The 27,007-nt window shown below is 44.2% G+C and overlaps 2 protein-coding genes across 5 annotated transcripts in view; one reads left to right on the top strand and one right to left on the bottom strand.

Moving 5' to 3' along the window:
* Positions 1–16,656, bottom strand: part of Znf329 (zinc finger protein 329) — a 29,300-nt gene extending 12,644 nt beyond the window's left edge. Inside the window, exon 1 of one of the 2 annotated variants that reach the window (XM_045133422.1) lies at positions 16,572–16,656. The gene's annotated coding sequence lies outside the window, so the exon portion shown is untranslated. Of the gene's footprint in view, positions 1–1,363; positions 1,395–16,571 lie in introns of those variants that run through there. The other variant, XM_004672901.2, reaches the window with a different exon arrangement.
* A 116-nt stretch (positions 16,657–16,772) lies between these two features.
* Positions 16,773–27,007, top strand: part of Znf274 (zinc finger protein 274) — a 36,931-nt gene continuing 26,696 nt past the window's right edge. Inside the window, exons 1-4 of one of the 3 annotated variants that reach the window (XM_045133411.1) lie at positions 16,773–16,941; positions 17,275–17,358; positions 18,217–18,343; positions 19,152–19,247. In XM_045133411.1, the coding sequence (XP_044989346.1) occupies positions 17,326–17,358; positions 18,217–18,343; positions 19,152–19,247 (256 nt within the window). In that variant the 5' untranslated portion in view covers positions 16,773–16,941; positions 17,275–17,325. Of the gene's footprint in view, positions 17,088–17,274; positions 17,359–18,216; positions 18,344–19,151; positions 19,248–27,007 lie in introns of all 3 variants that reach the window. The other 2 variants (XM_045133412.1, XM_045133410.1) reach the window with 2 other exon arrangements.

Raw genomic sequence — 27,007 nt, 5'->3', positions numbered from 1 at the left:
TGCACAAGGGGGCGCACGCGTCTGGAGTTCATCTGCAGAGGCTGGAAGCCCTGGTGCACCCATTCTCTCTCTCCCTCTATCTTTCTTTCTCTCTGTGTCTGTCTCTCTCAAATAAATAAATAAAAAATTTAAAAAAAAAAAGGTTAATGGAAACTTTAAAGACAACTTGAGGGACGGAGAGATGGCTTGGCGTTGAATCATTTGCCTGCAGGCAAAAAGACCTCTTTCAATTCCCCAGGATCCAGGTAAAACAGATGCACGAAGGGGCACATGGGTCTAGAGTTCATTTGTAGTGGCTGAAGGCCCTGATGTACCCATTCTCTCTCTGTCTCATATAAATAAATAAAATATATATTTAAAAAAAACTACAGGGTGTGGTGGCGCACGCCTTTAATCCCATCACATTGAGTTCAAGGCCACCCTGTTACTTCATAGTGAATTCCAGATCAGCCTCATCCAGATTGAGACCCTACCTCAAAACAAAGACAACTTGATACATGTGATCCTGGATTGAACCCTGAATATGTCTCTGTCTTTGTGTGTGACACACACACACACACACACACACACACACACACACACACACGAGAGACAGAGAGAGAGAAAGAAAGAGAGAAAGATGGCTAAGCGGTTAAAGGCATTTACTTGCAAAGCCTGAAGGTCTGCTTCCTTCCTTCCCCAGTGTCCACATAAAGTCAGATGCACAAATGCAGTGACAACCTGGCATGCTCATTCTCATTCTATCTTTAAAAATAAAAATTTTTACGGTAAAGCTAATATGGCCAAAAATGTTCATAAGAGAATCTGGGCGGTTCTATGAACGTCCAGGAAACTCTTCTTGCAATGTGGGTGTGAGACGTTCCAAAATCAAACGCTGGATGGAAGAATGGAAGAAAGTTGCTTGCGAGAGTCAACACTGGGCAAAAACAAACCGTGGCGTTCGGAACCTTTTTAGAAGGAAATGAGCCACTGAGACCTCGGGAAAAGGCGAAACCGCCAGCTACGCAGGAGAAACGACAAGAAACGCGGCCAACGCTGGGACCCAAAGTAACGTTTAGTGTCAAGGCCCGGCGGGGCGAGAAGACAGCACCGCCACCGCCGCGAGCCGGCCAGTTCCGGGCGGGAGGGACGGACGGACCCCGAGGGGCTCCGAAGACACGCGGCCCACGCGGGAGAATGCCGAGACACCACCTCGCCGGCCACGGGCGCCAGCCGGACAGCGACCTCCCCCGCCCCCGGGCCTGCCCGGCCCTCTGCCCTCGCGGAGCCGGCCGCCCACGCGCAGCTCGCGGCCACCCGCCCACGCGGCGCCCGGCGGGAAGGCTGAGGCACGGAGTCACTGAGGAGGCGCGGCGGGACTCACCGCGGGCCGCGGCGGCCATGTTGGCGGCGACTGCGCATGTGCGGAAGCGGGCCCCCGGATGTGCGCGTCCTAAGAGGCTCCGGCCGGGGCGCGGGGACCCGGACGTTTGGCTACAGCCGCCTGTCGGGGTTTATTGACGGATTCCGTTAGGGCTTCTGTCACTGGGGGGTCGTGGGTACTCGTTTTTCTGCCATGGTTTGAGTTTAACTGGTTTTCCTGGGCTCGAGGGCTCCTCCCGCCTGAGCCTCCCCTGGAGTCTCATCACCATTATTTTTATACAGAGCCTTATTTTTATGTTATCATTTGACAAAATGCTTTTTTAAAAAGCATATTTTATTTATTTATTCGAGAGAGTGAGAAAGGAAGAGAGGGAGAGACAGATGGGCGCGTCAGGGCATCCCGCCACTGCAGATGAACTCCAGACCCACGCGTCCCTTGTGCATCTGGCTAATGTGGGTCCTGGAGAATTGAACCGCGATCCTTTGGCTTTGTAGGCAAATGCCTTAACCACTAAGCCATCTCTCCAGCCTGACAAAATGCTTTAGTACAGAGAAAACTTAATCAGCTTAATGTGCCTCATTCATTGACAAGTGTACATTTGAAACAAGCCACACATTTTTAGAATAGGGTGTCATGAAGTCTACATGCTACTTTGTAGAAAACTTCCAACATCTAGAAATTAGTAACAGCCAGTTAGACACAGTTTGAAAGAAAGTAAATGTTCCCAATTTAATGTACATTTGTATAGAATAATTCTCATTTAAAAAAAAATTGAAGTCAAGCCATGGAGGTACATGTCTGTAGTCTCAGGACTTGTGATAATGGAGACAAGGAGGATCAGGGCTTCAAGGCCAGCTTTTGCTGCATGAAACCATGTCCCAAAAATCTTACCTCCCCATAAAAATGTACAAACAATAAATGTCTATATATTCCCCCACCATTATTTGCCAGGGAGTTTGAGTGGCAATCCCAAGCAGCCCTTGGGAGTTATGAAGCCCAGAATAGGAAACCTATATCCCAGAGCACAGTTGAAGCAAAGGCTCGAAGAAGTGAGTCTCACAGAATCTACATAATTTTATTATTATTATTTGAGAGAGAAAGAGATAGAGAGGATGGGCGTGCCAGGGCCTCTAGCCACTGCAAATAAACTCCAGACGCATGTGCCACCTTGTGGATGTGGCTTACATGGGTACTAGGGAATTGAACCTGGGTCCTTAGGCTTGGCTTAAATTATAATCTCAGAGATAATCACCAAGCAAAACCAGCATGAACAAGACAAGAACTGTTTTTTGGTTTTTTTTTTTTAATTTTTATTTATTTATTTATTTGAGAGTGACAGACACAGAGAGAAGGACAGATAGAGGGAGAGAGAGAGAATGGGCACGCCAGGGCTTCCAGCCTCTGCAAACGAACTCCAGACGCGTGCGCCCCCTTGTGCATCTGGCTAACGTGGGACCTGGGGAACTGAGTCTCGAACCGGGGTCCTTAGGCTTCACAGGCAAGCGTTTAACCACTAAGCCATCTCTCCAGCCCCCAACACTCATTCTTAATACTTTAGTTTTACTTATTTTTAACTTATGCCATCACTGAACAAGTCCATTTTTCTGCAAATTTCATAACTTCATTTTTCTTTACTGCTGAGTAGAACTCCAAGATATCAGAATATTTTAATTTGGTTTACAAAGTCCATGATGTTTGGCTATCAATAAGCATACATCACCGTCTGGAGTTCGTCTGCAGTGGCTGGAAGCCCTGGCGTGCCCTCCCTCCCTTTCTCCCTCCCTCCCCCCCCACCTCTCTGTCACACTCAAAATAAATAAATAAAAATGAACAAAAAAAAAAAGAATGAGTGTTGGAGGAATTGAGGAATTACATCTTAAATCACAACATAACATTGTTTAGAATTTCTTTTACTGTTCACCGTGAAGTAAGTAGTTTTCAAGTATGTGACAGATAAATGCTGTTAATGTTTCAAATGTGGCCCATTTATCTTATAAAATGGGGGGGGGAGTAAATAGTTCCTCTGTGAGATTTTTTTTGAGGCAGGGTTTTAAATATAACCTTAGGAGAGAACTAAATAACAATGTGTCAAATTTCACCTTAAGATTTAGCTAAACGGTTGCCAAATAGAGGAACCTAGTTAACTTGTTTGGGTACTCTAAATTCAGTGTTTCATGACCTTTATTATGACCAGATTAACATCAATGAGTTAAAGTTAAGTTTACAACCTGAATACCATAACAACCTGCTACCAGCCAAAGCCATATTTTGTTAGTCTGATGTAAACCCTAGGCTAATGGTCATTTTATATCTCAAGAAATCTGTAATCGGATTAAGTACTTTGTCTTTAACCTTCTGCTTAAGCTTCCTCATACCTTCATCTACTTACTTTACTCACATCTTCATCCACATATTTTACTCACACCTTCATCCACACACTTTACTCATGTCTTCATCCACACACTTTACTCATGTCTTCAACCACACACTTTACTCACACCTTCATCCACACACTTTACTCATGTCTTCATCCACATACTTTACTCATGTCTTCATCCACACACTTTACTCATGTCTTCATCCACACACTTTACTCATGTCTTCATCCACACACTTTACTCACACCTTCATCCACACACTTTACTCATGTCTTCATCCACATACTTTACTCATGTCTTCATCCACACACTTTACTCATGTCTTCATCCACATACTTTACTCATGTCTTCATCCACACACTTTACTCATGTCTTCATCCACACACTTTACTCATGTTTTCATCCACACACTTTACTCATGTCTTCATCCACACACTTTACACATACCTTCATCCACATATTTTACTCATGTCTTCATCCACACACTTTACTCATGTCTTCATCCACATATTTTACTCATGTCTTCATCCACACACTTTACTCATGTCTTCAACCACATACTTTACACATACCTTCATCCACATATTTTACTCATGTTTTCATCCACACACTTTACTCATGTCTTCAACCACACACTTTACTCACACCTTCATCCACACACTTTACTCATGTCTTCATCCACATACTTTACATACCTTCATCTACATACTTTTACTTTACAATCCACTAACTGCTGTGTAACAATCTTTCTTATCAAACATTTAACATCCAACATTTAAAGTTTCCTCTCCAGTTTATCTTCTTTAGTCTGTTCATCATATAACGACCAACAAAAACTTTTATTGTCCTTACCAGAAGACTTTTAATATGACCATTTAAGTTTTTTTCTCAAAAGGCCTTTTGAAATAACTTATTTTATGAAAGAGTAGACCAGATTTGACTTATACTATTTACCCAGAATAAACATATCGATTTTAGAACTTTGTTTCTTATAGCTTTCCTGAAACACAGTTTTGTTTTGTTTTTTTCTTTTTTGGCTTTTTGAGGTAAGGTCTCACTCTAGCCCAGGCTGACCTGGAATTCACTATGTAGTCTCTGCATGGCCTCAAAGTCATGATGATCCTTCTACCTCTGCCACCCGAGTGCTGGGATTAAAGGCATACACCATCATGCCTGCTCTGAAACAGATTTTTTAAAATATATGAAACCAGCTGGGCGTGGTGATACACACCTTTAATCCCAGCACTTGGGAGGCAGAGGTAGGAGACTCGCCATGAGTTCGAGGCCACCCTGAGACTACATAGTGAATTCCACATTAGCCTGGGCTACAGCAAGAACCTACCTCGAAAACATAAATCTTGAGGCTGCTGTTAGTTTAACAGAAGCATACAAAGATGAAGTAATACATTTACAAATTTTTTATAAGTCCCCATCTGTTTATAGTGACTTGCCATTTACCCATTATCATGCTGGAGCCAGGATCATGCGATTCCCTGTGCTTCCAGACCCTGGACTCTGCAATGTAGGAAACTAAAAAAGGGCCATTTTTCCCCTAAATTCCAGGGAGGATTTTGGTCTTCCCTTCCTTTCTGATCTTGCCATTTTAGAACTCTTTAAGGGTAGGAAGATCTTACTATTATTATTATTATTATTTTTAACCTACGATCTTAATTACTGTTAGTGTTCCTTCTGGGGGAAACTCAACAGTAAAAGTTGGCTATACCATCTACTACAGTGGGCTTAGTGGAGTACATCCCCACAGTGAAATGGCACTGCTCAGAACAGAAATCATTCTGCAGCCTTAGGGCTGTGAGCCACATACATACTCAAACATACACATTCATTTTAAGTGCACTTTTCATAGATTCTAGACAACCATTTCCCCTTCACACATTCATTCATTTATTTGTTTATTCAAAAGTTATGCATTCCCATTTTAAATTTCTATTTTATTTACAACTCCAGAGATTAAAATAAAATCTTCTTACCAGGCAGGAGTCAGGAGTGGCTGAGGGATCTGGAGGAGCTGTTGGGGTGAGGTGGCTAGAAGGACCTGGTAAGAATAGCAGGTAGAGGGCTGGAGAGATGGCTTGGCGGTTAAGTGCTTGCCTGTGAAGCCTAAGGACCCCGGTTCGAGGCTCAGTTCCCCAGGTCCCACGTTAGCCAGATGCACAAGGGGGCGCACATGTCTGGAGTTCGTTTGCAGAGGCTGGAAGCCCTGGTGCGCCCATTCTCTCTCTCTCCCTCTATCTGTCTTTCTCTCTGTGTCTGTCGCTCTCAAATAAATAAATAAATAAATTAAAAAAAAAAAAGAATAGCAGGTAGAGCAGAGAGAAGGCCGTGCACAGAGAGTGAAAAATAGGGTATTTCAGACCATTTGCCTATACATTGGCCAAAGTTATTTAAATCAGTGAGAATTTGGAAATCACAAGTACCATTCTCAGGCAATTTGGACCCTGGTCCAACTTATATTGTGGCCAGAAAGAGTTGCAAGGAAAGATGTCGTCCAAGAGTCATAGAGACTTTAAGTTCTTAAGGAGACAGGGAAAGCAAAACAAGGGAGAATGAAAGGAAGCAGGGCTTAAGCTGGGTTTACACAGAACACCAATATGACCCCCTGGCCCATCAGGGTGAACAGGGCCTGCACCTCCCATGTGGGCAAAGCCGTACAGGTCTGGCCGCCCAAGAGGGCAACTGGAAGCCTTCCTATCCAAGTAATGAGCACCAGATGTAAGATTCAGGAGTGACCAAGACCACACAGACCACTCTGAGGCAAAGATGAAAGCTTTTATTCTGGAAAAGCACAAGCTGCTAGGGCTGACTCGCAAGAGCAGAGCAGGGTCAACTTGAAATTCCAGATAGTGAGCTATATCATGCTCTTCAGTTGGGGGAAGGTGAGGAAGGGAAAAGTAAAAAAAAAAAAAAAAAAAAGGTTTCTTTAGGGGAGATCTAAGATAGCCAGGGTGTGACTCCAGAAAGTGACAAGATAAGGGGCAGGAAATCATGACCTGGGGGCACTGTTGGGCAAGGAAGGGATAATGGCTGGGCAGTTACTTGAGGAACGTGAGTAACCTACTTTCCTACATCGCTGTCACCACAAGGTGACTCCATTTCGGGAACCTGTCCCAACCCAACAGTGGCCAGCACTTTACCCAGTAAGCCATCTCCCTAGATCAAACCTCTCCTTTCACAATTATATTAACTGTTCTTAGCCCTGACAATTTCCCATGCTCTCAAGTCTGCTGGGTTTGATAATACTATTGTGTGTGTGTGTGTGTGGTGTGTTCACACGTGTGCAGATGTACATGGCCCTTGCAGGCATGTACACAGGGCAGAGGAAAACATTGAGTATTTTTGTCTATTGACCATCTGAGAGTTCACTTGAGATGAAATCTCTCACTGAACCAGGGCTGCCATTTTCTCAGTCAGATTGGCTGACCACCAAGCCTCAGTGATTCTCCATTCGCCACACCTCAGTAGAGGACTAGATTTCCAAGCAGGTACAGCCATTCAGCTGCTTATGTGGGTGCTAGGAATCAAATTCAGCAAGTTAGGCCCTCTAGGGCCCTTGTTCTTATTGTGGCAAACACTCTTTTTATCAGCTCAGCCATCTCCCAGCTGCACTATTCTTTCTTTCTTTCTTTTGTTCTTTTTCTTTTTTCCTTTCTTTTTTGATTGTTCAATGTGATACTATTAATATAATTTTTACTAATACAAATTTTACCAACACAATACTATTTTATGATCATGATAGTGTTCAGTGATAGACTAACAGTGGGATTAACCACAAAGTAAAAGCTTTCAAATCACAGACTTAAATTAGGGCTCCAGCTCATAAAGTCTTAAGTGAGTTGTTTTACCATTATGGATAATTTTTATTTAATATTTTATTTTATTTATTACAAAGGTAAAATGAGGGTGCTAGGGCCTCCAGCCACTACAAACCATCTTACATGGGCTTGGGGAAATCAAACCTAGGTCCTTAGGCTTCACAGGCAAGAGCTTTAACCACGAAGCCATCTCTCCAGTCCTACCATGTATAAGTCTCCCCCCCCCCCATGTAGTGTCCCGCTCTAGTTCACTAGCTCAGGCTGACCTGGAATTCACTATGTAGTCTCAGGCTGGCCTTGAACTCACAGTGACCCTCCTACCTCTACCTACCAAGTGCTGAGATTAAAGGCATGCGCCAGCACGCCTGGCTACATGGGTAAGTTTTTACACGGTTATAAAGACTAAACATTAGGGACAGACAGCCCTCAACACAGAACTACTACTACTTTGGTGTTCTGTACAACTTCTGAGCTTGAGTTCATCTTCATGACCTCTAAGTGAATGCACTTCCCAGCCGTATTGAACATGTCAGTTCAATTGCAAGTCAGTGTTAACTGGAACCTCTTCCCTTTTTTTTTTTTTCTTCCTGAGGTAGGGTCTCACTCTGGCCAAGGCTGATCTGGAATTTACTACATAATCTCAGGATGACTTCAAACTCACAGCCATCCTCCTACCTCTGCCTCCCAAGTGCTGGGACTAATGGGGTGCACCACCATGTCTGGCTCCTCTTCCATTTTTTGTCCTCAAGGGGAGGTAGGGAAAGAGGATGACATTCTCTTCCACCTGACTCCTGAGGCTCCAACTTCCCAGGGCAGGCACAGCAGCCTGCTCGGGCTGGTGGTGATCATGAGTGCACAGGGAGAATTTGAGCGCTGTCTGCACACCCTAGTCCATACAGCTTGTATTCACCTGTGAGCTAACTCAGCACCCATACTTCTCTCCTTATTACCTAACTACCATTGTTTCTAAACAAGAACCCTAACCAGTACATTTTTTTAAATAAATGAAAAGTAAATTGGTATCAGAGACACAAAACATTTTAGTATCTTTTCCTCCATGATTGAATATACAAAGATAATGGAAGTAATATAGTCTCCTGCTGGAAAGATGAGTCAAATATATCAAAATCCACTCACTGAATTTTCTTTAGTCCTCCAGAGAAACTATTTGAAGAAAAGGCAGAAATGCCCTCGCAGGAATACTTCTGTGGAAGGACCTCGAATGCTTTAGGTGCAAGTGTGCCTAGCTGGCAAAGTCATACATTACATCTCTTACATTTTTAGCTTGCTCCTCCATAGAACATCCTCGTGTGAAACAGCATGCAGCATACAAATACCCACCAGAAGGAACACTTTTCTTCTACTACCATGATAGGGAGTTTTCCTCAGGCAAGAGACAATACCTTGCGCCGTTCCAATGTGACCGGCAGCATGATCTGTGTCAACGTCCCTCACACCCAACACTTATAGTGTCAAATAAAGAAGAGAGCTCTCAGGGCTGGAGAGATTGTTTAGTGGTTAAGGTGTTTGCCTGCAAGGCCAAATGGCCCAGGTTCAATTCCCTAGAACCCACATAAGCCAAATGCACAGGGTGGTACATGTGTCTAAAGTTCATTTGCTGTGGCTGGAAGCCCTGATGCACTCATTGTCTATCAGCCTCTTTCTCTTTCACTCTCTCTCTCAAATTAATAAATAAAAATAAATACTTTTTTTTTTAAATGAAGGGCTGGGCTGGAGAGGTGGCTTAGTGGTTAAGCACTTGCCTGTGAAGCCTAAGGACCCCGGTTCGAGGCTCGGTTCCCCAGGTCCCACGTTAGCCAGATGCACAAGGGGGCGCACGCATCTGGAGTTCGTCTGCAGAGGCTGGAAGCCCTGGCGCGCCCATTCTCTCTCTCTCCCTCTACCTGTCTTTCTCTCTGTGTCTGTTGCTCTCAAATAAATAAATAAATAATTTAAAAAAAAAATGAAGGGCTGGAGATGACTAAGACTATATAGTGAATTCCAGGTCAGCCTGGGCTAGAGTGAGATCCTAAATCAAAAAAATAAAAAAGAGGGTAAGGGGGAAAGTGGCATTTTCTTTCTCTAAGATTCATGACCACAGTGAACTGCTCTTCTCTGCCACATCCTGTCAGCCATGATGGACTGAACTCTCTGAAACAGTGAGCCAGATTTAGCTTTCCCCCTTAAGTGTTTATGTTGGTATTCTCTCACAGTAAAGATAAAATGATTAACAAACCCACTGACTGACAAAATGAAAAGAGTACATGTATGAATGTGTCAGCAGAAAGGTAGAAAGTAGAATTTTTGGCTCTTTAGAACCACAACTGTACCGCAGACCACACATCCAACAGGACAATGAAATGTCTATAACTTTTGTGACAAAGGCTGCCCTTGTCTTCCACATTCAACATCACTGACCTAAGTTATAAGGGCACTTCTCTATATTAGTCCCTTAGCCTGTGGTGACCAGGACTATGAGGCCACGTAGATAAGGAGCAGGAGAGATAGGTATAACAAATGATACTTGGGAAAGCTCTGATTTGGGAAAAACTGTAAGGATAATGAATTTGGGGGGAGGTAATTAGAATCAAATTTTTCTCCCATAATTTCCATGACACAGTGAAAAACTGAAGTTTAAGTTTAATCAATTACCACTCACTGTACAGGAAAAATACAAAAGTCAAGATTGTGAGAATGCTTTTGGTTAAAACACTGAACCTTTTAAGTCTTACAAATGGTTCAGTGAAGAAAAATCTTATAAATAAAACAGATGTGGCAAAAAGTTAAATGTAACATAACTTTCTCAGCATATGTAAAGTAAGACCTGAGAGAGCCCATCTAAATGTAAGGAATGTAGAATGTTTATGCAGAGGTCCTACCACCACTGACTCAAAATAGCTGATCAAAGAGAAATCCTTTATGTTAGAAATCTCTTCAATCTCTTTGCATACTTTAATATTAGAGAAGTCATACTGCATAGAGTTCACATAAATGTTGAGAAGTCTTTGAACAGAGCACAGCTTTTTTTTTTTTCTTTAGAGAGAGAGAAAGGAGAGATAGAGTATTGGCACACCAGGGCCTCAGACACTGAAAGTGAACTCCACACACTTACACCTCCTAGTGGGCATGTGCGACCTTGCACTTGCCTCACCTTTGTGTGTCTGGCTAATGTGGGATCTGGAGAGTCAAAGATAGGTCCTTAGGCTTTGCAGGCAAGAGCCTTAACCACTAAGCCATCTCTCCAGCCCGAACACAGCCTTTTTGACCTATGAGTAAATGCTCTCAGGAGCCAACCTTCCACAAATGTTGTTGATTGTGGGAGTCTTTCCTAGGGAAGATTCTTTTCAGTACATTTCAAAACTCAGGAGAAAAAAAAAAATAACATAAATAACTGTTCTCACTTTGTCCCCCTATTAACATCAGAAAATGCACATTGTGGAAAACAAAAAAATGGAAGTAGTCATGGTGTGAAAAGCTTCAGACATAAATCAGTCCTTAGGCAGCAACATCAGAGAATTCACACTGAGAAAACTATACAAGAGCCTCCAGGTTTTCCTGCTTACTCAGTGTAAGAGGATTCACACTGGACACCTCTATGAGCAAAGCCAATGTTGGCAATATTTCAATTGCAGCTTTTACTTTACATCAAGAAATTCATGAAGGTTACAAGCAACTTGTAGAACATAATATTAAAGCACTTTCAATGGAATGCCATTTCAAATTTGTCATTAGAGATAAGCCATAAAGGAGGAAAACCACAGTATTTTTTCAGCGTAGGTAGTGTGCTGAATGTGGTATATGTGGTGTATTCCCAAAATGTGTGTGGAAAGGTGTACCTCAGGAACCAATAAGGCAGGAAAGTCAGGAGAACAAGGCCATACTCAGATACATAGCTAATATGACATGTAAATGAAAAGTACTGTGGCCATGGAAATAAAATGAGGCTGTGTGGCTACACTGAGGAGTATCACATGGAGCTGGGATTGAGAATCAGTTTCATGCATGTCTTCACAAAAAGCATCTGGCGGCTACAGAGATTGCCTAATGGTTAAAGGCACTTGCTTGCAAATCTTGTAGCCCAGATTTAATTCCCCAGTCACCCATGTAAAGCTGGACAGGCATTCATTTCAGTAGCATGAGACCCTGACATACACACGTGTGCAATTAAAAAATATTTTTATTCATTTTCAGGGAGAGACAATGGGAGTACCAGGGTCTCTTACCACTGCAAGCCAACACCAGATGTATGTGACACTTTGTACATCCACCCTTACATGGGCACTAGGGAATCAAACCTGGGCCAGAAGGCTCTGAAAGCAATTATCTTTAGCCACTAAGCCATCTCCACACCAAAACAAAAAGTTTTAAAGGCTACCTGGAGTGCTCATGGAGAAGTAATAGGGTTGGAAGTTTTCTCCATGCACCCTGATGACCTTCCTCTTGTTCCTTTTAGAAGGATCCTTTGAAATGCTATCTTCCTTCCTAAACACAAGAAAGCACTCACACTTTTCCTTTCCCCACTGTGGAAGGACACCTTTCCTTTCAAGCACTCCCAGCAAACTTTCTGCCAGGCTCCCCGTCTCCTGGCCACAACCTGCATATTAAGACTACTCAGTTCCAGGTCTCTTTTGGCAGCAAACCTACAGCATCAAATACACTCAACTTGGGCCTGTAGTCAACTCAACCTGAAGGGAAGCTTCTTGGACAGACGAGCTTCACCCAAGCTGGCCTTTGTGTCAAAGACTGTGGCTATGCCACCTTCTTTAAGTGAAACAGAACCTGCTTCCCTACAAGTGCCAAAATGGCCATCTACTTTACAACTACTCATAGCTAGTAAATCAATGTATGTGTCAATCCTTACCTAATGGGGTCTGAAAAATGTTTTCTGCCTTTTCTATAGTAGGAGCAAGAATATCTAACCACAGACAATGCCATTATGGTCATTACCTTGTGTGCTGAAAGGGTATTTGTAGATTTAACTACATTAAGGCTCTTTAGCTAGAGAGAGTATCAGAGAATATTTATATCAGGCCCAATGTCATCAAAAGAATCCTTGTATAAGGAGTCAAAGTTAGAGATACAAACATGCCAGTCTGCTGTTTTCAAAAGAACAGGAAAGGGCCAACAAGTCAAGAGATATAGGTACCCTCTAGAGGCTGGAAGAAGAAGTGCAATAGATTCTGTCTTGCATTGAGGGGGAGATGGGAAATTAAGAACATAATTTAGCAGTATAAAGAAACCAGAGAAAGCCGGGTGTGGTGGCGCATGCATTTAACTTGGGTCCTTGGGGAATGGAGCCTCAAACCGGGGTCCTTAGGCTTCACAGGCAAGCGCTCAACCACTAAGCCATCTCTCCAGCCCTAGAATCTCTTTTTTGTTGTTTTGAGACAGGGTCTCATTCTAACCCAGGCTTATCTGGAATTCACTGGAACTCATTCTGTAGCCCAGGCTGGCCTTGCTGGGATTAAAGGTGTGAGCAATCATGCCTCACATAAAACCTCTTTTCTTTTTGTGAAATTTTTGTTTATGCATTTGAATGTATGTGTTTGTGTGTGGGTAGACCAGGGCCTCTTGCCCCTGAAAATGAACACCAGATACTTGCACCACTTTTTGCATCAGGCTTAAGTAGTAGTTGGGGAATTGTCAATAGATTTTTCAAGAAACTTTAACTGTTGAGGCATCTTCCCAGGCCTTTATCAATCTTTTCACCTATATTTTTCCCCAAGGTAGGGTCTCACTTTAGCCCAGAATGACCCAGAACTCACTCTGTAGCCCCACAGACTGACTTTAAATTCACAGTAATACTCCAACTCAGTTTCTCAAGTGCTAGGATTAAAAGTGTGCATCACCAAGCACACTCTTAAAAAAATTATAAAAAATTAGTATTATAAAGCTACAACATTGGGGCTAGAGAAATTCCTCAGCGGTTAATGATACTTGGCTTGCAAAGCCCAATGGCCTAGGTTGATTCCCCATTACCTACATAAAGCCAGTAGTACATGTGTCTGGAATTCACTTGTAGTAGCAGGAGGCCCTGGTGTGTCCATATTCACACACACTCATTTTCTCTCTCAAATAAATATTTTTAAATTTACAAATTGTGGATTAACTGGCCTTTATACTGTCTTTTCTCAATCTTGTGCAAATTATGCACTTGACAAGCAGGCACTATACCAGATTGTGTGATGTTTTATGATGAGGGCTGACTGTATGTACTTTACTACCCTGCTAAAACCTAAATGTTTATAAATTCCACTAACTTTGGTCCTTAAGGTTTTGAACAAAGAGTTTGGACTTTTAATTATATTGTATGTTTGTTACAAAGTTTTCAATGTAGCCCATAGTAGACGTGAATTTGGCTGGCTTCAAATTTGCTGCTCCTTCTTCTGCCTTCTGAATGTTGAGATTACAAATATGCACCACCACACTCAGCTTGTTATCATTTGAGAAGAAAAAGGGACATAAGATTTTTATATCTGACATGTATAATAGTTGACATAGTCCAAATTCTTACTTTTTAAAACAAATCAAATCACTACTAAATACCATGAAAATCTGTAAGAAACAAAAAATCCAGCATAAGCAAATACTTAAATTAAGATGAATTTCAAATATCAATTGCTGGTCTCAAACTCACAGCAATCCTCCTACCTCAGCCTCCCAAATGCTGGGATTAAAGGAATGTGCCATCACGCCAGGCTCAAATATCATTTTTCAATGATATATTTAAACCAGCTTTCATCTGAAAATCACTTTTTTCAACTTTTTTTTTAAGGTTGGGTCTCACTCTAGCCCAGGCTGACCTGGAATTCACTGTGTAGTTTCAGGGTGGCCTTGAACTCAGAGTGATACTCCTACCTCTGTCTCCTGAGTGCTGCGATTAAAGGCATGAACCACCACACCTGGCTTAAATATATTTTTAGGTTTTATTTATTTATTTGAGAGAGAATAAGAAAGAGAAGAGAGACAGACAGAGACAGAGAGAGAAGAGAATGAATGGGTGTGCCAGGGCCTCTAGCCACTGCAAATGAACTCCAGAAAAATGTGTCACCTTGTGCATCTGGCTTTGTGGGTACTGGGGAATCAAACTCAGGTCCTTAGATTTTGCAAGCAACTGCCTTAACTGCTAAGCCATCTCTTCAGCCCCTGAAAATCATTTTTAATCCTATACCATATAAGTAGAAACCAATACAAGAACTTCAACAATGCTTGCCTCCTTGAGATGTTAAAGCCTCCACGTAAAGGTGAGCTATTCAAATCACTTCATATCCAAAAATTAAATTATTATTCATGACAATTCAGCAAGGATCTTCTACACAACATACTGTCATATTAGCCAGGATTACACATTTTTTTAAATTTTTTTTTCATTTATTTATTTATTTATTTGAGTGCGACAGACAGAGAGAAAGCCAGATACAGAGAGAGAGAGAGAATGGGCGCACCAGGGCCTCCAGCCACTGCAAACGAACTCCAGACACATGCGCCCCCTTGTGCATCTGGCCAACATAGGTCCTGGGGAATCGAGCCTCGAACCGGGGTCCTTAGGCTTCACAGGCAAGCACTTAACCACTAAGCCATTTCTCCAGCCCAGGATTACACATTTTAAAACATGAAAAAAGAAAGAATACTTATTCAGTGGGCTGGACTATAGGTAATGGCTAAGTCATTAAGAAAATACTGTAAGAATAAAAGACAGGTGTGTACCTGAACAATGTGTAGTCAGAGTGGATCCTATCTACCTTGGCCATAAAAATTCACACACCCCGGAACCAGTTTAGCAGCCACCATGAGCAGCATGCCTAAGGGGCAGAGCTGCTGACACCTTACCTGGAAACCCCAAAGAGGTAAGAACACGGGGCTCTGGAACCCAGGAGGACATGATGACAGAAGGCCCTAGGCATGGCGAGAACAGAATTCCTAGACCCTAAGGAAGATAAGCCCGCACCAGGACCTGAGACCAGAGGAAGGCAAGATAGACCAGGAGGAGAACACGAGACAGTGGTAAACAGAAAACAAGAGAAATACTTCCTCATCCTGGGCTGCAGAAGATGTGAGGCAGGCTTGTCAGGGGAGGACTTCCTCTTGTCCTTCTGGGATACCAGTAGGTCAGCCACCAGGGACAAACAACAGACACGGTGCCAAAGGACCGTGACCAGGTCACATCTCCTCCCCAAGCGTGGGGTAACCATTAGCCCTGCTCTTTTTCTCCAGACCTTGCCTGCACATTTGAGGCTCAGCCTCCCTGGAATGTAGTCGAGGGTGGGAGGGGGGGATGAAATTTAGCTCTTGCTTGCACACCTCAGACCTCCCTGGTCCCTTGCTCTGCTCGGGAGAAGTGGAGGTGAACATTTGACCAAGGGCCCCCCGTGCACTCCCAGTCCAACCAATCTCCAACACGCACACCAACCCCCTTTCCACCACCAGCACCACCAACTTTAGGAGCCCACCTAACCCAGGCCAACGTACACACTAGGCATGCGCGCCCGACTTCTCAGAAAAGCTTGGCAAGATTTTTGTTGTTCTTTGCTTCTTTTTATTATTATCATCATTTATTATTGTTATTATTAACAACATATTTTGTATAGATACATCATGTTAAACCCCGCAGACTTGTTCCCGGAACCTAGTGCTCTCCGAAGAGGTGGGCGGACCTAAAACACACCGGAACCCTTTTCTCCACCCAGGGAACTTGGCAGAACACCAGCTCTGCATCCCACTCCTTCCGCCCCCCACCCGCCGCCCCATCCACAACATGGGCACACAGTCAAATTTGGGGCCAGTCAGGGCCACTCTCCTCTACTTCACTAACTTCCTAACTCTCCAGCAAGCGTCCAGCGCTCCCACGCGGCCTAACGTATTCCTGCACTTCCTGCTCGCCCCTCCCCAACTTCCGGTCCGCCGACGCGCGGCCCCTGTCCCGCTGGCGGGGTTACAAAGTCTCTGGGTCTGGGGTCCCTGCCCGCGGGGGTGTGGGGTGGTGGGGACGCGTCTACCCACCTGAGGGCCACCCCTGGCTCCTTCGGGCTACCGACGACTGCCGTCTTCCTGCACACGTCGGCTTCGCCCGCCTACACACTTAGACGGGCGGCGGCGGGGTGCGCGGGGGCTTCTGGGAGTTGTAGTTCCAGTCTCCGCTGGAGCCGACGCATCTGGACCCGCAGGCCAACGGTCGCCATTGTTGGGCGCGCGAGGGGCCGAGTGCGCGCGTATGCGTGTGTGCGCGCGCGCGTGCGCGGGGTGTGCGTTTGCGTGTGTGTAAGACAGAGAGGGCTCGCTGTGGACTTCGTGCAACCTACGTCTTAGAATTCCGCCACAAGTTCAGGACCGGTCCTTTGGGTGCTGCCCACGCCTACGGGCCGGGAGAGGGGTCAGTGCGCTCGTGGACCCCGGATCGCCCGGGAGAACGACGGCGCGCTGGTGTGAGGCTGGGTAGCGGGAAACCCGCGCGTTCCGTTCCGGTTTGGGGCGAGTCCCGAAGAGCCAAGTCTGCTTTCTCTCGGGGCAGTCCGACCTGTACGCGTGTGGGAGTCGGGCACACGACTTAAACTGGGCATTTCCCGATGTGTGTGGGGTGGGGGGGACTGGTGATGTCCCACTGAAGGACGGACGGACTTGGGGCCATAGGCGGGAGGGACACCCTCCCACCCCGACATATCCCTTGAGACTCCCCCTCCTTGCTCCCCTACCTTTCCAACTTCAGTTTTCTCAGGACTCTGCCCACTCCCACGAGAGAAAAATTGAGGCGGAAAGCATGGCCTCCACACGCCTGGCAGCCTGGCCCAGAGTAAGTAGAGGTTTCTTTGAGGGTTTGTTTTGTTTTGTTTTGTTTTTGAGTCTGCACCTTCTATCAAATGATCCCCAAAGTCCAGAGCTCCCAAAGCGATGGAGCTTGAGAGACGGTGCCTGACAAATGGGAACCTCCTCGCTTGCTCTCTAAGGACTGATTTAGAAAAGAAACCGAATTCCGAACTGGAGATTCTCAAACTGGAGAAGGAAGTGACAGGTCTAAGCAGAAATGCCTGTATTTAGTTTCCACCCAGTACTTATAGCATCAACCAAGAGGTAACATGAGTTAAATAAGGAGACCAAGAGAGGTGTAGATTGAGTTCTGGCAGGGGCCAAAGGTGGGATCAGAAGGCTTGGTCAGCCCAGGGACTTTCCTGCTAGGCTCACACACCAATCTCAGAGTTTATCAATCACAGAATGATAAACAGGTTTTCATAAACCAGAGGTGTCTCTTGTCCCCCCCCCCCAACCTCCAACTAATTTTCAGGCTTGGCTTGGCTTGGCTCAAGGCTCCAAAGATAGGAACTTAATTAAGGGCCGTAGAAATGGCTTAGTGGTTAAGGTGCTTGCCTGTGAAGCCTGAGGACCCAGGTCTGACTCTCCAGAACCTTGACTCAGATGCACATGGTGATGCATGTGTCTGGAGCTCGTTTGCAGTGGCTAGAGGTCCTGACGTGCCCTCCTGCCAGCCCACCACCCCCAAACAAAAAAGAAATAATAAGTTTTTTAAAAAAGAGATAGGAACTTAAGATGAGACAGGTAGCATGATCTCAGGTGATCTTGGTCAGCTGCCCTTATCTTTCTGTCACTGTGGAGGTGGAAGTGCCCTGGCTAAGTAGGCTCCTGTGGGTTTTAGGAACCTGTGAACTTTGAAGATATAGCACTGACATTTACACCGAAGGAGTTGGCACAGATGGATATTAAACAGAAGTCTCTGTACAGAGAAGTGATGCTGGAGAACTACAGGAACCTGATTTCAGTGGGTAAGGCCAACTTCTGTGTCAAGAAAGATCTGTGTTCGAAGGGTGGTGATGGGGTCAGCACTAGCGAGGCAGATGTCACAAAAGGACAGCCTAGGCTACATAGTTCCAGGCCAGCTTGGGCTATAATACTGATATCCTGAATCAATTTTTTAAAAAGGAAAAGGGAAAGAAAGAAAAAAAAGTACTCTTTTTACCTCCAAATATGGTGCCTCTGAATTGTGTCTGCTTGGGCTCAGTCCGGAGGAATCAAAGTAGAAGTGTGAAGTAAGACCCTGGGAACCTGAGAGGACTTTTTTTTTTTTTTTTTGTACCCATAGGAAAAAGGCAACTTTCCTGCATGGCTTTGAAAACTTCATTCCAATGCATGCATGCATCAGAGCCTCAGGATACCAGGGATGGCCTGTCACTGAGGTTTTCAGTGATGTTGGAAGACCCTGATCTCTTCCATCTTTGTGGTTCTTAGAAACCTTTTTATTTTCTGGATGATTATTGTATGGCCGAGGCTCCATGCTTCATTTCTGTGTTCAAGGAAGAGAAGGGGACAGTCCTAGACAGCTCTCTTTCTGAGCTGTCATTTAGCAAGGAAACAAAAGCCTTCCAGGAGGTCCCCAAGTGAACGATCTTCATATTGTACTGGCTAGAACCGGCAAGGAAGACTGACAAAGGGAATGGATACATGGCTGTTTCTGCCCTAGGCCCAGAATCCTGTCATACCTGAGCAGGGGTGGAGGTTGGGGCAGAATATTACAGCAGAAAACCTTTTGCTCCAAGCACGCTCTCCAAGTTCTGTCTCTTTTCCCTTGAGCAGAGCGTCACCTTTCCAAGCCAGATATGATATCTCAGTTAGAGGAGGCGAAACACTTCTGGCAGATGGAGAAAGACATTCCTCAAGACACTTTTCCAGGTGAGAGTGAGACGTGTGAGGTTTCCCACAAGGGGTGGGCCTTGGTCCTCACTCAGTGACGTCCTGCTTGCTTGAAAGTGATCCTGGTAGTGGCAGGTGGTCGCGTGTCAACAGCAACTTCCCACTCGTGCTGCTCACTCTCTACTGCTTCCTGCTTCAGCAGTCACTTAGAACTGTGGATTTCCAGCCCGACATTTGTAGGTATGTTTACATAGGAGTATGTAAATGCATGTTTATTTATCGGAGAAGGCATAACCAGTACAGACAGGTCAGCATTCCTTTTATGAGCTTCAGTGTAGTCCATATTTGATTTTTTCCTATCTTGATGGCTATAACTTTATTGTACATTCTGCACATATAAGTTCATTTTTCTGTAGATTGAGTTCTTAGAGAAATAGAACCATTAGATTACCAGTTTATAAACTAAAACTCTGATGGCAGGGCTATAGAGACGGCTCAGTGGTTAATGTGCCTGCCTGCAAAGGCTTTCAACTAAGGTTCACGTCCCCAGTATTCACATAAAGCCATATGCACAAAGTAGTGCGTGCATCTGGACTGCATTGTGTCTGGAGGCCCTAGCAGGCCCATTCCCTCCCTCCCTCGCTCTCTCTCCTATCTCGCTCCACTTGTAAATAAATAAAATTTATTTTTAAAAAATCTAATAGCAACAGTTAACTTTCTAAATGTTGTAAAATACATGTAGTTGCTCAAGTGGATTAACATTCCTTTCCCCTTTGTCACCACCAATTTGTAATTTTTTTGTCTTTGTAACTCAGGCTGGCCTGAACATACATAGCTTTGCCTGGCCTCAAATTAATTGTGATTCTCCTTCCTCAGTATCCCAAATGCTGAGATTACACACATTTGGCTTATGATAGCCTTTAAGGTTTGCAAAGCTGATGAGCAAAAGAGAAAATGTTCATTTTGTGTGTGTGTCATAACAGCTAGAATAGACGATTTTGTGTGTGTGTGTTTATTGCATATATCACCTTTTGTCTATATTCTTTGGATTAATGGGAACTTATTCTGGTTATTAATATTGAAATATACTTTTCAGACCAACATTTCTATATTTTTTTTTTTCAGTTTTTATTTGTTTATTTTTATGTGTGTGTATAGTGTGTCATGGTCTCTTGCTGCTGCAAATTAATGCACTTCTAGCCTTACATAGGTGGCTGAGGAACTGAATACCAGGCTAGTAGGCTTTGCAAGCAAGCATCTTTAACAGCTGAGCCATGTCTTCAGTCCCATCTTCTACTTTACATGGTCTGCATACAGAACTTTTATAATTTCAAGAGCGATTTCTTTTCCAATCTGTGTTTTGTTTTGTTTTTGGTTTTGGTTGGTACTGGAGATTTAACTTGTGCCTGGTAAGCAGAAGACATGTTACTGCTAAATTAACATCCTCAGCCCCTGTCTTTCTTTATGGAGGAAGATTTGAGTGTGTGGAGGGTTGCTGTTTTGTTCATGTTGTTTATGTAGGTCAGGCTGACCTGGAACTCACTGTGCAGGCAAGGTAACCTTGAATTCCTATGTCCTCCTATCCTGACCCTCTTGCCTCCTTCTAAGTGCTGGGATCACAGGTTGAAGGTTTTCTTTTCCTTTTCTGAGGTAGGGTCTCACTCTAGCTCAGGCTGACCTGGAATTCACTCTGTAGTCTCGGGGTGGCCTTGCTGTCATGGTGATCCTCCTACCTCTGCCTCCTGAGTGCTGGGGATTAAAGGCGTGCGCCACCACACTTGGTGCCTTGTCTTTATATAATGTAAACATATTGTTCAGATGTTTTCATGAATTCAAACACTTAAAGGTTCTCCGTCCCACCAAGGTAGGGTCTCACTCTGGTCCAGGCTGACCTGGAATTCACTATGTAGTCTCAGGGAGGCCTTGAACTCATGGTGATCCTCCTACCTCTGCCTCCCGAGTACTGGGATTAAAGGCATGCGCCACCATGCCCAGCATGGTATTTTTTATTCAACTTATCTGCAGACTTTTTTCTGTTGACTTTGTACCAGGAAATTTAATGAAAACCTTATGGTATGGGGGCAAAGCTCTTTCAACACTATATACTGATTAGGTTTGCCGCTGCTGCTTGTTGGACAAACCATCTTTGTGTAGACTAAATTCATATTGAGATAGTGCACAGGCCTCTTTTGGGCTCTCCTTGTGCTTTCATTTTCTTTTTCTCTCTGGGTAAATGCCATATTAGTATGCTTATTATTGCTCTATAATGAGCTTGGCTAAGTTTTAGCTCCCTTATAATTAAAACAAAAAAATCAAGTTGGAGGGATGGCTTAATGGTTAAGGCATTTGCCTCCTCAAAGCCAAAGGACCCAGGTTCGATTCCCCAGGACCCATGTTAGCCAGATGCACAAGGGGGTGCACACATCTGGAGTTCATTTGCAATGGCTGGAAGCCCTGGTGTATGCATTCTCTCTCCCCCTCCCCTGTCTCTTTTTCTCTCCCCTCTTTCTCTGTCAAATGAATAAATAAATAAGAGTAAAATGTTAAAAAAAAAATTCTTAGATGCCCTCGGCCATCTGATCTCCAAATGAACACTTACTAGATTGTTGGAGTTAGATGAAAAAAAATCTGGTTCAAATGTGTACAACATTTGGTTGAATATACATTGTTGCTGTTACCTGATCCGGTTAACTGTTTCTCAGGCTTGCACGGTTGTTCCAGATGAACCTGTCATATTGATAATCCTGTGGTCATTTGCAATAGATATGTTAGGGTTTTTGTGAGATTTCTGGGATAGGATCTCATGTAACCAAGCTGGCCATGAATTTACGGGTGCTGAGATTATAGGCAGGCACCAGGCACACCTGGCTTGTGTTAATGGTTTTCTTTAAATTTCCTGGTACAAAGTCAACAGCAAGTGTAAAGTGGAAATTACATTAATATTTTCTTTTCTTTGGACAGCCCACATAGTTAAATCATCACATTCAAAACATGGTGCTGGGCTGGAGAGATGGCTTAGCTGTTAAGCCGCTTGCCTGCGAAGCCTAAGGACCTGTGTTCTACTCTCCAGATCCCACATTACACAGAAACACCAAGGTGAAGCAAGCACAAGGTCACACATGGCACAAAGGTGGTGCAAGCGTCTGGAATTCAGTTTCAGTGGCTGAGGCCCTGACACACCAGTTCCCCCCTCCCCCCCCATCTTGTGCTGACAGTGTGAAACTTCGGTGTCAAGATGGTAAACTTTCTGGGTTTTAACCAGTGTTGTGCTGGATTTTGTTTTGTTTCACATCACCTTTTACCTGGATGAAGAAATAGTGCTTTCTAATGAATAAAAAGTCAGTAAACACCCTGTACTTCCCTTTTCCAGAGTCTTCTGAGGGACTCGTAAAGGTTTTCTTTTTTCAGTGAACTGGTCGTATTATAGACTGCTCTGTTCTTTATGCTCTGGTAAGGAGCATCAGAGCCACCTATGTCTAGTCGTAATTAACTTTCAGATCTGCATCTGATCCCCATCTTTGATAATGACTTATTTACCACAAGAGGGACTAGTCATGTGACTCCTTGCTTCCTTTTCTGAACCTTACTCTGATGTCTTCATGCTTCAGCTTAAAGGCTTAGCATTAATGTTTTCTAGTTTTGTTTTTTGGTGGGTTTTTTTTTTTTTCCCCTGCATTCTGAGATCTTCCTTCCACTCACTTTAAAAATCTTTCTGAAGCTCAGTGGAGTGATGCACACCCTTTCCACGAATTGAGAGGCTGATGTAGGAGTGCAGCAAGTTCAATACCAGCCTGGGGTACAGGTCATCCTCTGCTAGAGTGAGAACCTGTCTTACCAAAGAAAGAAAGAAAGAGGGAGGGAGGGAGGAGAGAGGAGGGGAAGAGGAATAAAAGAAAAGAAAATCTTCCTGTTAGTATAGGCCACCAAGCCATACCTCACCTGCAAAACCCCAAGACACCATAGGCAGTATCTCTACCCACATGGTTACTCACTTTGCTCCAACTTGCCAGTGTCATTTCTTGTGTTTGTGTGAATGTCCACTTCCTGACAGTTCTGTGTCTTATCCTTCTTGGAACTCCTGTCCATGTCCTGCATCGGCATGCTTACTGGCTTTGCATTTCTAGGTAAGCTGGTAGTTTCCTGGAGCACTGTGGGTCCCTGTGGTTGCAGTAGTAGCGTCTGAGGAAAGCTGGACTCGCAGTAGCGAGGAAATTAGGGCAGTGTCCCAAGGTTAGAAGCCGTGTGAGGGGAGGCACGTCAGCACGCTCGCTCAGACTGGGCCTGAGGAGAAGGTGTACAAACCGTGTCCACTCTTACAGAAAGAATCCTCTGTGAGTTATTTTCCTCCTTGTCCTTCCCTTTCTTTTTAATTTTAACTTTTGGTTTTCCAAGATAGGGTCTTACTCTAGCCCAGGATACCATCTGGAGTTCACTATGTAGTCTCAGAGTACCCTTACGTTCACAGCAGTCCTCCTACCTCTGCCTCCACAGTGCTGGAATTAAAGGTAAACACCACCACAACGGGCATCTTCCCTTTCATTTTTTCCATATTGTATTTATTTATTTGAGAGAGAGAGAGGAGATTTTAAAAAAGCACATAAGAGAGAATGAGCACACCAGAACCTCTAGCCACTGCAAGGAACTCCAGATACATATGACAACTTGTGTATTCAGCTTTACATGCGTACTGGGGAATCAAACCTGGGTCCTTTGGCTTTTCAGGCAAGCACCTTAATCACTAAGCTATCTCTTTATCCCTTTTTCCCTTTCTAGTACTTCCCAAATAATTATCCAGGACCTCTTCTGTCTTCATAGACTAACTAGCTAACCACCTGTAAATAGATTGCATGAATGTGATCAGTTGTAAGAAGTGTTGAAAAGAATGTGGGTGCATGAGTGTGGGGGGGGGTGAGGAATTGCTCTTGGGAAAATAGCAACACTGTCCAATGACGTTTGCTTCTTTAAAGCAAACAATTCTGTAGACTGTAGGAATGGCAGTAAGCTCGTACAGCTCAGTGGTGGAGCACTTGCTAAGCAGCTGTAATGCTCTGCGTTTAATCCCAAGTAGACACATAAAGCAAATCCTGGGCATGGCGGTTCATGGATTTAGTCCCAGGCTAAGATAGAAGGACCACAGTGAACTCATGGTCATCCTGGAGCTACAGAAAGAGTTCCAGATAAACTTGGTCTAGAACTTGGTGAGACCCTGCCTCAAAGAAAAAACAAATAAATAACCACAAAATCTGTCTCAAAAAAAGAAAGACACGGGGGGGGGGGGGGGGAATTACCATGGGATATTTTTTTATAATGGAAAATGCTAATAAAAATTAAAAGAAAAGAAGACACATCCAGTCACAGATATATTATTTAATATCATCATGAGATGAAAAAGAGGTTGACATATTTAGGAAACAAGTGTTGACCACTGAGTTGGGAATAGGTGATTAAAATATATAAAAACATATGGATTAAGTTGGCAGAGCCCACATGGAGTCACAATCTGTGATTAGAACTTGACTTTCAGTATTATGCTGCTGTGTCCTAGTTTGTTTGGTTGGTTGGTTGGTTGGTTTTTCGAGGTAGGGTCTCACTCTAGCCCAGGCTGACCTGAAATTCACTATGGAGTCTCACGGTGGCCTCGAACTCACGACGATCCTCCTACCTCTGCCTCCCGAGTGCTGGGATTAAAGGCGTGCGCCACCACGCCCAGCTTCTGTCCTAGTTTTTGCAGCTCACTATGGTTGGTTTGTGCAAAGGGAGCCGTGATAGGATACCAGTGATGTCCGGCAGTAGCTGCAGTAGCACCCGAGGGAGAGGGCGTGACGACCGGGCCTGAGAACAACGGCAGGTTTAGGAGTGGGGGTGCTGAGGACAACAGCAGGTTTAGGAGTGGGGGCGCTGAGAACAACAGCAGGTTTAGGAGTGGGGGCGCTGAGGACAACGGCAGGTTTAGGAGTGGGGGCGCTGAGGACAACGGCAGGTTTAGGAGTGGGGGCGCTGAGGACAACGGCAGGTTTAGGAGTGGGGGCGCTGAGGACAACGGCAGGTTTAGGAGTGGGGGCGCTGAGGACAACAGCAGGTTTAGAAGTGGGGTGCTGGGCTCGGTGGGCTCAGTGGTGCGGGAGAGTAGTTGACTGGGAGCGGGAGGGATCCGCAGAGAACTGCTCACACACACTGGCATCTTTGAAGGGATGTTCTTTATAACCTCTGTGTTTGCTGCGTGTTGTTGTTTTGTTGTTGTTGTTGTTGTTTTTCAGTGTTAGGGATTGAACCCGTAGACTTACACAGCTAGGCAAGCACTTTCCCAGTCTACATTCCATTCACATTAGTTTTGCATATACTAAAATCGTGCTGTTTTTTAAAAATGCATTTTATTTTTATTTATTTATTTACTTATTTGAAAGAAGGAGGAAGACAGAGAAAATGGGTGCACCAGGGCTTCCAGCTGCTGCAAACAAACTCCAGATGCTTGTGTCACCTTGTGCATCTGGCTTACATGGGTCCAGGGGGATTGAACCTAGGTCCTTTGGCTTCACAGGCAAGCCCCTTAAACACTAAGCCACCTCTCCAGCCCAAAATTTGCTTTTGAAATCAGGAAAGGACAGATATTTTCTTGAATTTTTAGAATTAGCCAGTTACATGGAAAACTCTGGTGAAGGCAGACTTTTTTTTCAAGGTAGGGTCTCATTCTAGCTCAAGTGCGGGATTAAAAGCATGTGCCACCCCTCCCTACTATGACTCAAGTTTTTCAACCGTCTCATGTCTCTTCTGGTTTTGTTAATAAAAATTTAAATGAACAGAAACCATAGAGAGAGCCAAAGTTTGCAGAGCTAGTTAAATTCACTGGTTTGAACCTTGGAAGGAGGTACAGACAGCATAGAAAACATGGGAGTCGAGGCTGGAGAGATGGCTCAATGGTTAAGGCGCTTGCCTGTAAAGGCTAATGGCCCAGTGTGCTTCCCCAGTACCCCTATTAAAATCAGATGCACAAAGTGGCACATGCATCTGGAGTTTGTTTGCAGTGGCTATAAGCCCTGGCACACCCATTATTTCCTCTCTGCCCCTCTTCTTTCTGCATGCAAATAAATAAACAAATGTAGAAACTTATGAAATTTTATTATTGCTAAATGAGGCAATGCATCTTCTACAGTAGTCTATCCCAACATTGGTATTCTGTTTGTGTCAGTGCACATAACAAATTAAAGACAAAGCTGAGCCTTTTTTTTTTTTTTTTTTTTTTTTTTTTTTTTTTTTTTTTTTGAGGTAGGGTCTTGCTCTAGCTCAGGCTGACCTGGAACTCACTATGTGGTCTCAGAGTGGCCTCAAACTCACAGTAATCCTCCTACCTCTGCCTCTCAAATGCTGGGATTAAAGGTGTGTGCCACCACACCCGGCTAGTTAAGCCTTTTTTTTTTTTATTTGAAAGTGATAGACACAGAGAGAGAGAGAGAATGGGCACACCAGGGCCTCCAGCCACTGCAAATGAACTCCAGACATGTGTGCCTCCTGTGCATCTGGCTAACGTGGGTCCTGGGGAATTGAGCCTCGAACAGGGGGGTCTTTAGGCTTCACAGGCAAGCACTTAACCACTAAGCCATCTCTCCTGCCCAAGCTAAGCCTTTTTTAATATTGTATTTTATTTATTTATTAGAGAGACAGAGAAGGGACACACTAGGGCCTCTAGGTACTGCAAATGAACTCTAGACAAATGCTTCACTTTGTGCATCTGGCTTACATGAGTTCGGGTAATCAAACGTAGGTTTTAGGCTTCATAATCAGGCATATGCCTTAACCACTAA

This window comes from Jaculus jaculus, chromosome 14 (assembly GCF_020740685.1).
Source record: "Jaculus jaculus isolate mJacJac1 chromosome 14, mJacJac1.mat.Y.cur, whole genome shotgun sequence".
Taxonomy (NCBI): domain Eukaryota; kingdom Metazoa; phylum Chordata; class Mammalia; order Rodentia; family Dipodidae; genus Jaculus; species Jaculus jaculus.
The sequence above is the reverse complement of the archived record's forward strand: the minus strand, read 5'-3'. Positions and strand labels throughout refer to the sequence as shown.